Below are 16,645 nucleotides of genomic sequence, written 5' to 3'. Positions count from 1 at the left end.
GATGATGATTACTATAGACATCACTGCTGAGTGGATATTTTTGAATAAACTTGGTTGGAACTGCTTGCCTAATTCTTTTAACCCTTTTGAGAGCCCAAACAATATTTTTTTTTCTTCCTTTTTCTCCTTCCTTTTTGCTTTCTTTCTACTAGTGTAGCTTTCTTTCTACTTTCTTTTCTCTCTTTCTTTCCCCGCAGCCTTATATTTCCTTTTTTTCTCTTGCCATTTCTGCTGAAAGCAGGGGAGAGAGAAAGAATATGTGTCTATTTCTGTACATGAAAGAGTAAATAGTTGATATAGGGAAAGAGAGGAATCAATTGATTCTATAAATAGGATACCGTAACATTACAAGCAGTTAATTTTAACCATTGTTTATTATTGTTGGGATTCTTCTCTCCTGTTCATATTTAGAAGATGGCTCTTGGCACCTTGAATTACCACAAAGCAACAATGATTTGTCAAAGATAAACATATTTATCTTATTTTTTTGATTGGATAACTTTCTTAATAGTCTGTGGAAAAACTACAAGCTCTATATTTTGAATTTAGGAACTCATTTTATAAACATCTTATGGTATTCTGATTAGCAAACTAATTGAATGTGAACTGGATGACATGACAGTGTTGAAGGAAAAGTCTTCATCATAAACAACATGGTGACTGCTTTAGAAAGAAGGTTGCAATTTATTGAAGAGGAGAGCCAGACAGGAAGATAGCTCTGGAAGAAAAGAGCGCGAGCACCTGTAGGGAGTGGGTTTTTATATCTTTTTGAGCCTTTTGTTTGGAGTTGTTCCTGTGGCGTGAACTTTGACCTGAGTCTGAGTGTGCCTTTCTGGTATTTTGATGTTGGTGGGTTAATCCTATTATGTCCGAAAGGTCAATTCTGCTTCCCTAGGACTGTGGCTGATGACTGTTGGATTTTTGGTGTGAGGGATTGTTAATTCTATGGATCTTTCTTTCTAATTCCAGTTTACTGACTCCAGTTTTTCTGACAAGATTGTCACATCTGCAATTCTACAGACTTGGTTTCTGTTTAGGACAGAGAGACTTGGAGGCGGGGTTGATTTCTGCTTTTAAAATCATTTAGGGAAATATATTCTGCCTTTTAAATATTTCTAAAAATATTTCTTTCTCTGGGGGGGGGTGACTTCCCACAACAGTTAAGTGGATGTGTAACTGGCTTGAAATTTGTATTTAAAGAGTACTCATTGATGGGTCCTCATCAAACTGAAATGAATTATTAAATGGGTTACCACAAGAGTCAGCCCCAGACCCTGTGCTTTTCAGTCTTTATATTAATGACTTGGTGGTGGAAATGCTTATCAGATTTGTAGGTGACAAGGATTGAGTGGGATATTTAATACCCTGAAGGCCAGAAACAAAATTCAAAGCTATCTCAACAAGTAAGAGAAACAGATAGAAAGTGACAAAATGAAAGTTGACAAAAGCAGAATTCTTTATTTAGGTAACAAAAATAAAATGCGCAAGAGTAGGAAGAGCTTGGTAACCGTACTGGTGAAAAATATCATGGAATAGTAGTTGATTGCAAATTACATGTGAGTCAATAGACTGATGTGGCTGCAAGAAAGATGAATTTTAGACTACATGCACCAACAGAACTATAGTTTCCAAATTACAGGAATTGTTAGTGTCACTTTTTTCAGTGAGAAAAAAATGGATCAGTTCAGACAAGGGCAGCTAAGATGATCAGGATCTAGAACAGTGGTTCTCAACCTTTTTAATGCCGCGACCCCCCCCAACCGGTTGTAAGTCGAGGACTACTCAACTGGTCGTAAGTCGAGGACTACTCAACTGGTGCAGCACCGTTTGCAAAATGGGACTTTTGGCGGGCTCAGCAGGGCAGAGACAGTCTGGACAATTCCTATTGGCTTTTGAAAGCCAATAGAATTAGACTCTATTCAAGAGAGCCTATTCTATTGGTTTTCAAAAGCCAATAGAATAAAAGGGAGTAGCACAGCTAAGGAAAAGGGGAAAAAATGGCGGATTGCGTTGTTTGGCGTGCCACAGGTTGAGAACCACTGATCTAGAATCTGGTGGAATTTGGAAATATTTAGCCTGAGAAGTCTGTGGAGCAAAAGAGCATACACACAGCAGGCTTATGAAGCATTTTTTTCAGCTAAGTTACAATTAGGAGATTTTTATATGGATAAAATAGAATTTTCATTGAGTACATGAAAATTAAAGTATTGGAAGTCCGGTGAAAAAGCTGATAAATTACTGGCACATTGTTTGCAGCAAGAAAATCAGCAGAGATTAATTTATAGCATTCTTCAAATACTTGAAGGGAGATTGCTCATACTGTAGCAGTGAGATCTGTTTTCTATTGCTGTAAAGTCAGGATGTAGAATAATGGATTCCCATCACAAGAGGGCAGATTTCAACTGAATGGTTGCAGAAACTTCACAGCAGTAAGAACAGTTTGATATTGGAACTAACCCATATGCAGAGAAATGGTGGGCTCTTCTTCACTGATGTGTTCAGATGGAAACCGAACTTCTTTCTCCCTCGGAGGCTTTGATTTGATTCATGAAAATCTTGACTTGGGATTGGATTTATTGCTCCTTTGAGCCGAATTTGCTCCTTCCAATTTTACAGATCTATGATGTACACACAGTCACGTATACACATGCATTGTTGGGAGGGAAGCTCCAGGATGGGTTTTAGTGGAGTTTGATTATGCTGGGTTAAGAAAGGGAAGCTACACATAGCACAAAATTTTGTGTCTTGGGGGCATTAATACTTTTCTTTCAAATCTTATATAACGGAGTGATCCTAAAACAGAACTTTAGTATGCAGAATACTTTGAAGTATGTTTTCACTAATTGTTCTCAAAATGTCCCCAGGAGAATATAGCCAGTATATCCACCAAGGAAGGTACATATTATAGACCAAAATATCTGGCTCTCGCTAAATTGGAGAGTTATACTAAATTTATACCAACAGTGATATCACATTTAATTTGGGGTTGTTTATTTTTTCATTTCCTCTGAGGCTTGGCTTTTTAATAGTGCTAGCCCTGATTTTGGCGTGTACGTTGTGATCTAAAGACATATCACATTGCCGGGGAAGTTGAGAGCTTGAGTCAGGATGCATTTGGATTATACTGTTTTTTTTATTTGCTGTAACAAATTAATTTCTGTTAATTATGCCAAAGTTGTGATTAGAATCAACAGATTTTGATAAAAAGGTATCTTCATGATGAGTAAGTCTTCTATTGTACTTGTTACTGTTGCTATTCCTGCTGCTAGAAAAAAGTACACTATCAACAGCATTTGCTAAGAAGTAAATATATTTAGGACTGAGATGAGGTTGCAATATGTACAAATATTAAAGTCTCCTTTGAGTTGATATTAATTCCTAGTGATTTCCTGGACACATTTCTTCAATTTTATTGGCAAGTGATGTACAAGTGATTAGCCACTGCCTTCTGAGAAGGCATTGTAAGCTAAGCATGGCACTCTTCGTATTTCGTGGTAGTTTCTCATCCATGTACTGTACTTTACCTATTCAGAGCCTGCTTAGCTTATGAAGCTAGATAAGATCAGCCAAGAGATGGTACCAGTTGTAGAAGCATGAGAAGAATGTGGGAAATTGCAAGTTCCTGAACCTTGAAAGGACTGTAGCATGAATATCATGCATCAGATAAGAATCTAATGAAATACATTATCCATCCTAATTTTTCTTTTTTATTTTGTGGGTATCCTGTCTGTAGTATTTATTCAAGTAACTATGAAATGAATTTGATCATAATAGAAATTCTTGTTATAAAGTTATAAAGTTGGCAAGATCCAGAATGTGGATATATCTTTACTGTTGTAGACTTTTTGTCAATGAAGAAAAATCTTAGATTCATGGAATCAGAGTTAGAAAGTTGGATTAGAAGTTACCTAACCCAAGCTCCTCCTATAGCCTATTTCTGACATATGGCCATCCAATCTGTGTTTCAGAACCTCTAACTTCATGTGGCAATATGTTCCATTGGCTCATACAGTCAGGAAGTTCTTTCTGACATCTAGCCTGAACCTATTTGCTTGGAGTTTTAACCTATTGGTTTTAGACCTGCCCTCTAGGACAATAGAAAATAAATCTACTCCATCTTCTATGTGATAAAACTTCAGACATTTGAAGATTGTTATTGCATCTTCCCTGCAATTGTCTCCTTTGTAAGCTAAACATGCTCGGATCTTTTAATTAATCTTGGTTTCTGCCCCCTGAACCATCATCATGGTAGCCCTCTTCTGATCTCACGCCAATTTGTCCTTGCCCTTTTTGGACTGTGGTACTCAGAATGGACACTATTCTCCAACTCTCATCTGAGTGCAGCAATATAATGAAACAATTACTACTCTTAATTGGATTTTGTGCTCAGATTAATGTGCCCTAAGATAGCATTTTCTTTTCTGCAACTACATCAGACCGATGGTTCATGTTTAAGCTGGGATCTTGAATGAATTTGATTTGAAGCTTATCCTGGAAGGGTTGAAGGAGTAAAAGTTAATGTGAGATACAAGGTAGTGCTGCAAAAGGGTCCCTTGAAAAGAAAAAGATATGTTAATATTCTCTCAGATGCACAATAGTGCTTCAATTATGGACCTGGGGTAGGATGGTAGTTTTAATTATGGACTTAGCTGCACATGTTAAAATAAAAAAATAAGACAGAAAAACCTTTCCTTGTAATTGTGCAGGTAGAATTGTGAGACTCTATTTTAATAATAAAAATCTACACTGTTTGGTAATAAAGGCAAATAAAAGGAAGTTGGAAACAAGGTAGCTATCCAATGAATGTTCCCCCCACTATGCCCGGTGCTAAGAGCTGTTTCAACAAAGAGAGCACTGATATTATTCATTAACAGGAATCTGCCATTCCAGCAGTGACAAATAGCCTCTGGCTCCCTCTGCATCAGCTCCTGTACAGACCATAAAGCATGGGGACAGCTTAAATATGGACCTGCTCAGCACAGGCCACTAGGTGATCTGTCTTAGTGGCTATAATGCAGGTGCAGCCAGCTTCCCTCCAAATGAGCACATTTCCCAAGGCCAGGCATGTACACTTGTTAGTTCCAGCGTCCCATTCGTATATCCAAAGGGACTATTTTAACCAGCACCACTAGTCTTAATGTCCCCCAAGTGCCTAGCTACGTCTTGCACCAATCTGGTGTTTGCACATCTGCAGAGGTCAGAATTTAAACATATTATCTATAAAAAAGACAGAGCTGACCGTAATCTTTTAACCAATCAAGGTGGAAATGTAGTCTTCCTAAATAGCATTTTAACTTTACTGCCCCAGTCAACATCTTTAAAAATGCATTTTTACGAAATCTGGGTTATTGCTGATCAACATAAGGACTTGTCCTCGAACCTTGAAAGGTCCCAGTTGAGTAACCACAATTGCTAAGTATCTTTGGGAATTTTCTGTATCATATACACCAGAACTACCAACATTTTTGATGCAACCTTTGAAAAAAATGATAATTTTAGCTACTTTTTCACTACATGCAAAGTAAATCCTCATCATTTTAACTATTGTCTGTCTATCCACTGTAGAATGAACGCCTCTTCTGCAGGTAAAGATATTTAAAATGACACATCTCAGGAATGGAAACAAGTAAATGAATGGGAGTCCCTTCTACTGTTTCGGATTCTCCTTTGTAGTATTCAGTGTTAACCAGTGTGGAAAATGGTCTTAGGATTCTGATGAAGCTTAGGAACAACTGTTTTTCAATACAAATTAAGGAAAGCCCCCCCCCCCTTCAAAAATACAAAAGGAATGTACTCCTTACGTTTGGGATTGACTTCAGCTGTTTGTTTCTTTCTGATGAGACTGTGCCTGCCTTCCTGACTATTTACATCACAGGTGTCAAACTCGATCACGTCACGTGACATATCATGACGTATCACAACATTTTTTTTTTTTTTTTTGCCTTTGCAAAGCCGGGGGGGCAGGACCTGCGTGTGATGCATTCGGCCTGCGGGCCACCAGTTTAACTCCCCTGATTTACATGTTCATTGTTATAGTACTCCGGACATTCTTCTTTTGTTGAATGTGTGGTTGTTGGAATATAAGAACGGAGATAGTCTATTCACTGGGTCTGAAAAGGAAAATGGGCCACCTAAAATAAATGGTCCATTTGGAGAAGTAGAGCCACTCTGCAGGCAAAGTAACCCTGGGTTGACCCCATCCATACACACCCCTAAATCAATTGTGTCTTATTATTACAATATCAATATACAATATTCCAACAATAACAGCATTGATTTTTCAGCCAGGGGCTGCACCCAAACCTGTTTTAAAGAGGAGCGTGTAAATAGCAGCCCTCATTAAAAATCTATAGATTGCCCCCTCCCACCAGCTTCCTTCCACTCCCAAAAAAAGAAAAAGCAGTTTATATTCATTAGAGCTATTGAATATAAAGTAATATGTTTGTGTTGGACATTGGGTAATGTGATAATCTGTCCGCATATCACAGAGAAATCCACTTAGCAGTGCTGTCAGCTTGACAAGAAAAATGGGCCCATAAAGCTGGCAAATACATCGGAGGCCAAGAATGAAGCACGTGCATATTGTGTGTTTAGGAACTATTCTTTGCCCATGGGCAAGACTAAGAAAGGTAGCTTTATCGGTTGATCTGAACATGTGGTACACTTTAGTTTGAGTTGGTGGGAGGGGGAGGAAGGAGGGGGATGTACCAGCCTGCGTCTTTATGGGACTGAACAGATTTCAGGAGATTTCATTGTGTCAGTAAATGCTTGCACAGATCCAGCTGAGTTGACTGCAATAGAGTGAGGGACAATCTATATGGCATTTTTTGTTTTGTTTTTCCCCTAGACTTTATATTTTGGGAAATGTAATTCCCTTGTGTTTAATCTTTTGATATTATACCTTATGGGCGCCCCATCCCACATTTACAACAGATAGGGATGGCCTGCAAATTCCATAAATAAATCTGGGTCCAACCTCCTTTTGCCTTGTGCAACAGCAATCAAGTTCACCAACCATCTCCGGCCAGTGGAACAAATATTAACGTGACTCAGTGCAGTGGAATTGGAGAAAGCTGTTGTGAGTAGATGCTGGCAATTCCACAATTGGCTGCCTCAGAGTATTTCTTGAGAGAAGATATAGCCTGAGTTGGATTAGTTTTAGTTTCATTCTATTTTGTATATTTCCTCATGTTTTTATTTTATTTCAAATATAGTACAATGCTAACTTGGTACTCACCTTTAATTGGTTCTGAGAGGCACAATGAGTACCAAAAACAATGAGTACCAAACAAATTTTTCCCATAAGAAAAAATGTAGTGAGTCACAAGATAGGCGATATTGATAAGTTCTAGCTTGTGCATTGAATACCAAACAGTGAATACTGGGACAAACATCGAAATACATTGAGTACCAAGTTTGATGAGTTTCAAAGCAGTTGAGTACCAAGGTATCACTGTAGTCCTTGCTTACCAAGTGTTCATTCAGCAACTAAAGTTACAATGGTGCTGAAAAAATAGACTTATGGCCAATCCTTGAAGTTTCAACTGATGTAGCATCCCCACAATTACATTATTCCAATTTGGGTGCTTTTTCATTGACCATAGCAGCCCATAGTATATGATTGTCATTTGCAGTTTTTACAGCTGGCTTTCAACAAGCAAAATCAATGGGGTAGCTGGCAGGAATTAGCAACTTGGTCTCATGTGATGTCATGTTTAATGACCTGTAGGGACACAGCTGGAACTGATGAACTGAAGTTGGATATGGTCATGTGACATTTCATTTAGCAATGGAGTTGCTGGTCCCAGCTGAGGTCAGAAAGTGAGGACTACCTGTATTGATATGCTGTATTTCCAGCCTGCATACAGAATTAAATTTGTTTCTTACAACATACAACAAAAGGCATATAACAAAGTCTGCAATTACCTGGGCACTCAAGTACCAGGATGCATAATGTTTCTGTAAGTGCCTAAACAGTAGCAATTTTATGCATGGTTTCTTTCTTTTGAGAAGGACTGTATGCCAGTGTTTCCCAAACTTGACAATTTTAAGGCATGTGGACTTCAACTCCCAGAATTCCACAGCCAGCAAAGCTGGCTGTGGAATTCTGGGAGTTGAAGTCCTCATGCCTTAAAATTGTCAAGTTTGGGAAACACTGCTGTATGCCATAGATGCTACACTCATTGTTTTGGCAGTCTGTGAGTCTTTGAGAACATTGAAATCAAGAAGGAACAGCAGTACAATCCAGTTCTACAAAGAGATTGGACCACTTTTAAAGAATTAATTATATCCACTTCAAAATGTTGCAGTGCAGTAATCAAGGGATGAATTTTAGGAACAACCAGAATAATTCAAGAGGAAAAAATAAGGGAAGGTCAGGAACCCACAGTGTAGAAGTTGAGCATGAACAATAGAATGTAATGTCATTCAGATTGGGTTGAGCATTACACCTGAAGAGCAAATTGGAAACAAATGGGTAATCTGTCAGTTGCCGAACTGAACAGAAATTGCATGGCTTAACAGTTAAAAAGTTTTGGCTAGGAGGTTTATGTGCTCTTCTGTCATACTTTCATACTAATATGTCTAAAGGTAGTATGCCCATTCTCTATATGCATATGCACATATGTGAACATGGATGAGTTCCTTTCCCAGTGTTTGAAAAGCAGATCTCATTGTGCCATCTGGACCCATTGTTGAAGCTTATCAGGGTTGGTAAAGCCTCCAATGGTCTATCATCAGTTGTTTCTTATTCTCAGTTGCCGTTTTTGTAACAGAAAATCCTCTTTCAAGGTAACAACGAGGAGATTTAGGAGATTTCATATGGCTAATAATTCCCCAAACAGCTATCTGACGGTGTTGTTTTAAAAGCCGCTTAGTTTTTTGCTTTGGAGTTTATGAAAATCTCCTGCACTAATATCCCGAGAGCCAGCCTATAATTGTGTTATTAAATCAATCGGAGCGGATTACATTGTAAAATCAATAAGCGGCTGTAATTGCATATTAGAAAGTTGTTCGACTGTTGTTGATTTTTTTGTACACGGATAATTGTAATAAGCGTGTTTACCTTCATGCTGATTTGAAATCAGTCTTGCTAAATGACTTGTGGCAAGCAAGCTTTGTAATGGCATGTTTCCAGAGCCATATGACCAGGTGGTTCAAGACAACTTGATGCAGCCAGGGTTTAAAATGGAGGATCATAAAATATTGGGAGGCCTACCTGTTTGAGTTTGGTTGTTCTTGTTTCAGTTTTGCTTTCTTTACACTAGGATATCCCCCCCCCCCCAAAAATGACAGTAAGCCTTTAGCTTCAGCGTTTAGCTTTCCTGAAAATTGCTCCATCTCATGGGAAAATCAAAGATTTTAAAGAAAATGTTTATTCATTTCAGTGAATGAATAGCTGAAAAGGAGAAAGAAAAAACGAGGGACAATGGAATGGGTGCAGCATGTCTAGTATTTGGAGAAGCTTTGTCCCATCCACTGTCACCTTCCCACACTAGATTGATTGAATAATTGATTATTTATTTATTACAGAAATGTGAATGTGTCTACCTGTCAAGCATTCTGATGGCTTACATTGAGAAAGTATTAAAATGATACATGACACGCCTAAATTATTGCAATTGCTGCTCCCCGATTAAACTTCTTTCTCTCCAAAATCTCTGTAAGGAAGAAAGTTTTTTTTTTATATATGCCATTTTTGAAAGGATAGGCAGTGGGAGCTAATCTGACCTTGGAGAGGGAGGTAGCTGCACTGAGCAGGTGATATTTCTGGCCCTAACTCCTTGATCTCTCAAGGAATGATATGAGGGAACTGTCTTAGGCTGGGTATTGCTATACAGACCATGAGGAAAAACTGGCTTATGCAATCTGTTATCTTGTCTGACACAGAGTAGTTTCATGAAATTATGCTACTGCTTGTTAATTTGTGCCCTCTCAAGCTCAGTTTATGTGAGAATTGCCTTTCTTAATATATTTACGTCTGAAGAGATAGGGGATTAAAAATTATCATCATAGTATCAGATATATGATGACCTATTCGCACATAGAAGTAATCATTTAATATTACAAACAACAACAAACGTGATGAATGAATGTGCTTAGATTGGATATTGTAATGGAAATATGCAATAGTGTGAGATGGTATACTTTAGGTTGATAACTTTTGGCTATGAAAACGTAGTGTTAAATTTATATATACATGGGATCTATTTATTATCTCAGCTGATTCTCGTATAGACTTACTGCTACCAGGGCTTGACACTTATTAAATAATTAAAAGCTATATAATGTAATTATGTTATTGTAGTCTTCCTTCACTTACAGCCTTCCATAGGTGTTGAGGCTGCAAATACCGTATCAGGATTCTTAGCCCCAATTCTCAGCCAGAGTGGGAGGGGAAGGTGATAGGAGGAAGAAAGTTGCTTTATCTGTATAATCTTCACAAACTAAGCATTTCATTTATGGACTGTTCTCAAAGTGAGGCCACTGCAACCATATTATCTAAGTCAGGGCTTTTCAACCAGTGGTACGGGTGCCACCTGTGGTACATTGGCACCTAGCAGGTGGTATGTAACCATCCTAGAAAAGTGGTAGTGGGGGAGGGGAATGAGCTGAACTGGTGGCAGCACTGTACAAGCCTGAGCGAGAGGTGGCTAGAGCTGCAGGAGTGTCCGGGCTCAATGGAAGCGCCAGGATCAGTGCCAGGCTCCAGCTGGAACTCAGTGCTGATCCTGGTGCTTCTGCTAAGCCTTGAAGTACCAATCAGCTGGAAAGCAGCACTGATCCTGGCACTTCTGCTGAGCCCAGAAGAAGCGCCGATCAGCTGGAATGTTGCAGCATCTCCAGGGTCTTGTGATTTACATTCAGATGCTTGGCAACTAATTCATATTTATGACGGTCACAGTGTCCCAGGGTCATGTGAAGTGACCAAAACCTGCTGCAACCACCCAGCAGATGGGGGAAATAAAAACCAAACAGCCCCCCACCTCACCCCCAATGCCAATCCTCAATAGAAATGCTCACAACAATGAAAACCTCGAACAGAAGGAAGAATGCGGCCAGGCAGGCAGGCAAGTGTCTTGCTCAGCTGTGGCTTGGGGGGGTCACTTTATTCAGTGTTGTTGTAACTTGGAACAGCCACTAAGCGAACTATTGTAAGTCAAGGACTACCTGTACTTTATCACTTTTTTCCTTTTTTTTTTTTTTTTTGGTCATCAGGTTTTTGACACCTGGCTAGGCAATTGGTGGTACTCGGATGTTGCCTGAGTGAAAAGGTTGAAAAGCCCTGATCTAAGTGGCACTTAAAATGTATTACATTTGCTTATGAGTCTCTGATTGAGAAACAATCATTTAACATATTTGCTAAATGATTGTGCTCTGCTTGGAAACTGTTTAGGCTCTGCTATGCAGAAGTATAGCTAAGATATAAGACCAGTTAGTCTTCCCAATCAAATAAGATTCTCCCTAGAGAAGAGGAATCCCTTCTATTTTCACTTTTTTGGCAATATCAAATTGATTGAGATTTGTGGGTATAGTCATTTTTAGCTATGCCCAAATCTCTGGCTAAGGTAGATATGATATTTGTGACAAAAAGATTACAGAAAGAATACATGCTTGTTCTAACATTAGCATTTCCAACTGCTCATTCCTGAAGATCACTTTGCTGTACTACCATTGTTATAATGCTTGGGCCTTCTACATAATACTCTGGGCTAAACTGGCCAAGGTGTACTCATTATGTAATATCTCTGTTCCTATAATTGTTATAATAATTCTCGTTTGCACTTGTCCTGAGATTAAACACAGTATGTGACATGAACGCAGATTTTGCATAATTGTATCATATATTTTTTACTCTCTAGTTTTTTGATATAAAATGATGGTGGTGGTAGAGTCATAAGAACTGTTTAATTGTATGCATTTGCAAAATTCTGTAGGTCAAAGTTACAATTTCCTTTGCTGATGCTTCTCTGCTGTGTTGCCAGCACTATATAGGTTAATCAGAAGGAAAGTGATGGAGATGTTCTGAATATCTGTTGATATCCTCCCTGAGTAGTGAAGTGCCATCACTTTGGGGCCAAGATTGGTTGGACAGCAGTTTCCTGCTCCATTCGGCCCCTGGTGTTCATTCTTCAGACAGTGTGCCTGTCTCCTAGACAGTGAAATATGGCCACAATTAGCCTGGATACAGTTCAATTATGATAAACAGCGCTTGCACCCTTTAAGCCGTGATTAAAAGGCCTCCCCCCTTTGATAGAGAGACCTAATTTCACATTATTATCGCTGCCGCTTGATTATAAAGCACTCCCTGGATTTACAGTTAAGAGATGGATGTAGAGGCACTGCTTTATCATTTACACATCAGTAATGATGCAGCTGTCCCTCTGCCACAACATCCATTTACTAGGAGGTGTGTGTGTATGTGTGTGTGTGTGTGTTCTACTTCGTCCCCCCTTTAGAGTGGCAGCACCACCCCATGTCATCCAGGCCCTGCCTGCCACATGCAAGTGGGCAAAGTCACCCTTACGGTAACAGCGTGATGAATGGGCGCACACTAATGAAATGGAGACATCAAGGCGTGGGGCGAGAAAGAAAGAGTGCTGATGGGAGGCAGCGGAGCTGTCCCAAGTCGGAGGGGAGCGGGAAGAAGGATCGCCTCGCCACTGTGTGCTGTCAAGGGAGAAATTACACATTTACTCTTGCTTTTTCTTAAGGAGACGGCCACCATAGATCAAAACATGGATTTACAAGCCAATTTTCAACATGAAATATAGACACCAAGAATCAATTTAAGCCTTGCTTCTATTTTAGCAAACTCTGCTTGCGTTTAGTCCAGGTAACACAAATCAGCTCAAGTCTTGTTTCCCTGTTAGTTCAGAAGGGAATGGTTTGCTGTATCTGTCCGTATTTCTGCCCTAATTTTTTGCTGTAACCGCTACTATCCTTCCACTGTTAAGTGTGAGGAAAGCAGTTAGTAGGGCCTGCAATAAAGTTCTGGACTTGTGTATGCTTAACACAGATATTTGTGGCTATTATCTCAAACTGGTTTAGCTCTTAGTTTGTGACATAATTCATAATTAAGATCTACAAAATCTTAAATCTACATCTTAAAGCACGTTTCTAGCTCTAATTGTTCAGTTTTATAAGGAAAAGGATCTGAGGCAGATGAACCAGGCATTTTGTATTTGTAGCATTTCTGTTGAAAACGACATCTTTGTCCTTGATAGTTCTTTAACCAGTTTGTATTTGTTCTAACTTACATGAATTATATAATCTGAATATTTTTAAAAGAGAAATTACTTAGAAGTTACCATGAATTTTACTGAGCATAGAATCTGAAGTGTTTAGATAGAACATGACCTGAATAAGACAGTTGTTTCTGGCATTGCTAGCCCCATTTGTGTCATTTTGATGCTAGTCTTACAAGACTTTCCTCAAGATACTGCTATTGCAGAGTATACCCACCTTATATCAGGTGCTCTGTGTTGTACCCTCACCTTGCATCTGTCTAGCAAGTCACATATACAACTAATCCAAGGTCTGGTATATCAATTCCCGCTCCCAATATTAACAGCATAATTAAGCAAAAATCAAGGACAATACCTTTGCCAATATGTTTATTTTCTCTCTTTTTAAACTGCCAACTGTCTTTCTCTCATGTGCTTAAAATTTCCTCCCCTATACTAAAATAAAATGTTGATTGGATGGAAAGAGCAAGGAAATGAGAGGCCAAGATTGTCCGTGTACATTGTAGTGAAGATTTTATAGCTGCCATTTTTAATAGTTTTCATACTTCCTCTATTTGTACAATTTGTTTAGAATTTACCCTGCTTCGTTGCATACTTTGTATAAATGTTGAATCATAGTAATTACCAGTTTTATTCTTTTCAATTGTTTCAATTATTGCTTTCTGTTGTGATGTCTGGGCAAAAGGTAGGATATCAGTAATCATAATGCTCATGTTTAAATGGCAAGCTCATATAGGCTTGAGTAATTTTACAGGTAAGGTCGTGTGTTGTGGCATGTTAGGAACGTATTTTTCTCAGTGAAGCATTTTGCATGGATAGCTACACATGCCTCTCCCACTACGCTTAGATTGCTGTAGACATGCATGGTTTTTTTTCTTACCCACAAATGAAATTTGTTCTTTTGTTTTCTTCTCTGGATATTAGATGACTGCAAGAACATTGCCAACATCATGAAGACGCTGGCTCACAGAGGGTTCATCTTCAAGCAGACCTCCAAGCCCTTTTGATTTCTGGGGCCGGCCGGACAGGGCTGCATGCGGCCGGCTCCTGCTACAGGGGTGCGATGGGCTGGAGCATTCGAATAACAGAAAGAGGACAGAGGAACGAGCAACCCCACGACTCCGTCAGTTTTGCTGTTCTGCCAGTAGAGGCTGTATATATGGAACTGGATTCTCTGTGTAGGCCTGAAGTGACTCCCTCTCTAGGGGCAGCTGCCTGCCCGGCCTGGTCCAGCCTGCAGCCCCCTAGGGCGCTTGCTCCACATGGTTAGAGACGTAGATTGTTTTCCCTTTTGTTGGCTTCTGATTCCCCTTGGCGTCTTTCTCTCTCTCTCTCTCTCTCTCTTTCTCTGCTCACAATTGCGCCTGTAGCAAGACCGTGGTGCTATGTTCTGGGCACTTGCCCTCTTTATTTTGAGTACACTATCTCAAGAGCTGCGGTCAAGCCCCTCTTCTGTGTGAATCTGTTACTGTGTCTCCTGCGTGTCAGCTAAATATTGACTGAGCAGCATCCAGATAGTCCCTTTCTTCAGCAGCCTTCTGCTCGTTCCCTTTCTGATTTAAATAAACACTAAGCCCCATCCCTGGTTCCTCCTGTATGTGATTAAGGAAGCTCGGCTCTTTCTGTTCAAGGTGAAGTGCCTGTATTCCATGCCCACTAAAAGCCACCTATATCCCTGGGATTTCATTCAGCAGGGGCTATTACATGCTAGAGCATCCTGGTTGATGCTCATCCGATGTGCAACACTTCTTGCGCCCAGATCTCTCGTTGGTGCATCCTCAGAATGTCAGGGGCCCTATTTAAGTGTTTTTTCATGCTTGCACATGATGTAGTATGCAGTCCATTGCAGGCAGTGGACATGCCCAATACTGCTTGTCCAGCCAAGGAGTTGTATTTCCAGCTCAGTACACTGTAGCAATCTGCATAAGGATTGAAATCTCTGTTCTTTTCCCTTTACAATCTGACTAACTTCCCTTTTCACTACGGCTGAAACCAGTGTGTTGCCCGAGAGATATGGCCTACTCTTCCCTCCAGTTTCCAATGCCCTGAATCAGTATAGGAGGAGGAAGATCAACCTACTTCTTCTCTAGCTCAGTATTTTCCTGACAAAATATCCTTCCCTGGCCCTTGCTGAATGGACCCCCCAGGGGCATAGGCTCCAGCTGCCATCAACTTGGGAGCCACATCAAGAGGGCTCTGCTCATGCAGCAATCGAGCTGTGAGCTGATACAGGCACTGGGCCTTCCCAATAATAATGCATGGTGTGTGGATGTTCCAGCTGAACCCAACCTGACCTCTTCATTGGCTCGTTACTCCCATCCTTGCTGTAAATGTGCCACATGAATAAAGTTTGGGGGAAAGGAACTTGGCTCTTATATGCTGCAAGGGTGTGGGCATGGCCTTGCCAGCTACAGTAGCTCTTACTGGGTGTATTGCCGCCTCCTTCTAAAGCCTTTTTAAATACAAAACGGTTGGCAGTTTCTGCATAGACACTTGCTTCATTCTCAAATATATTTGCATTCAGAGTATTATTTACAAATACTTAGCTTTGGGGATTAGTATCTATTTCCTTAGTTCTTCAGTAGGGGAGACTATGAGAAAAGGAACTACTACTCTTTTACTATTCAGGTTCCTGTAAGCCAGTGGTTCTCAACCTTTTTAATGCCGCGACCCCCAACCGGTCCTAAGTCGACTACTCAACCGGTCCTAAGTCAAGGACTACTCAACTGGTGCAGCACCATTTGCAGAATGGGACTTTTGGCAGGCTCAGCAGGGCAGAGACAGCCTGGACAATTCCTATTGGCTTTTGAAAGCCAATAGAAATTAGACTCTATTCAAGAGAGTCTATTCCCAGAATTCAAAAGCCAATAGAATAAAAGGGAGTAGCACAGCTAAGGAAAAGGGGAAAAAAATGGCGGACTGCATTGTTTGGCAACCCCCGTGAAAAACCAAATGCACAAGTACAGCATAGGTGGCACCATGCTCAATAGTAGTAACTGTGAGAGGGACCTCGGAGTCCTAGCAGACAATCACTTAAATATGAGCCAGCAGTGTGCTGCAGCTGCCAAAAAGGCCAACACAGTGCTAGGCTGCATTAACAGAGGGATAGAATCAAGATCACGTGAAGTATTAATACCACTCTTCAATGCCTTGGTAAGGCCACCCTTGGAATACTGCATCCAGTTTTGGTCACCACGATGTAAAAAAGATGTTGAGACTCTAGAAAGAGTACAGAGAAGAGCAACAAAGATGATTAGGGGACTGAGGCTAAAACATATAAGGAACGGTTGCTAGAATTGGGTATGTCTAGTTTAACGAAGAGAAGGACAAGGGGGGACATGATAGCAGTATTCCAATATCTCAGGAGCTGCCATAAAGAAGAGGGAATTAAGCTATTT

General features: G+C 40.1%; 1 protein-coding gene across 1 annotated transcript in view; it reads left to right on the top strand.

Moving 5' to 3' along the window:
- Positions 1–15,737, top strand: part of ERI3 (ERI1 exoribonuclease family member 3) — a 241,690-nt gene extending 225,953 nt beyond the window's left edge. The window contains exon 8 of the mRNA XM_039323100.1: positions 14,172–15,737. Coding sequence (XP_039179034.1) covers positions 14,172–14,254 — 83 coding nt within the window. The 3' untranslated portion in view covers positions 14,255–15,737. The remainder of the gene's footprint in view (positions 1–14,171) is intronic.
- Positions 15,738–16,645: the final 908 nt, after the last annotated feature.

This window comes from Crotalus tigris, unplaced genomic scaffold (assembly GCF_016545835.1).
Source record: "Crotalus tigris isolate CLP2741 ecotype Arizona unplaced genomic scaffold, ASM1654583v1 scf7180000024167.7108832, whole genome shotgun sequence".
Classification (NCBI taxonomy): Eukaryota; Metazoa; Chordata; class Lepidosauria; order Squamata; family Viperidae; genus Crotalus; species Crotalus tigris.
Note: the sequence above shows the minus strand (reverse complement) of the source record. Positions and strands in the feature narration are given on the sequence as shown.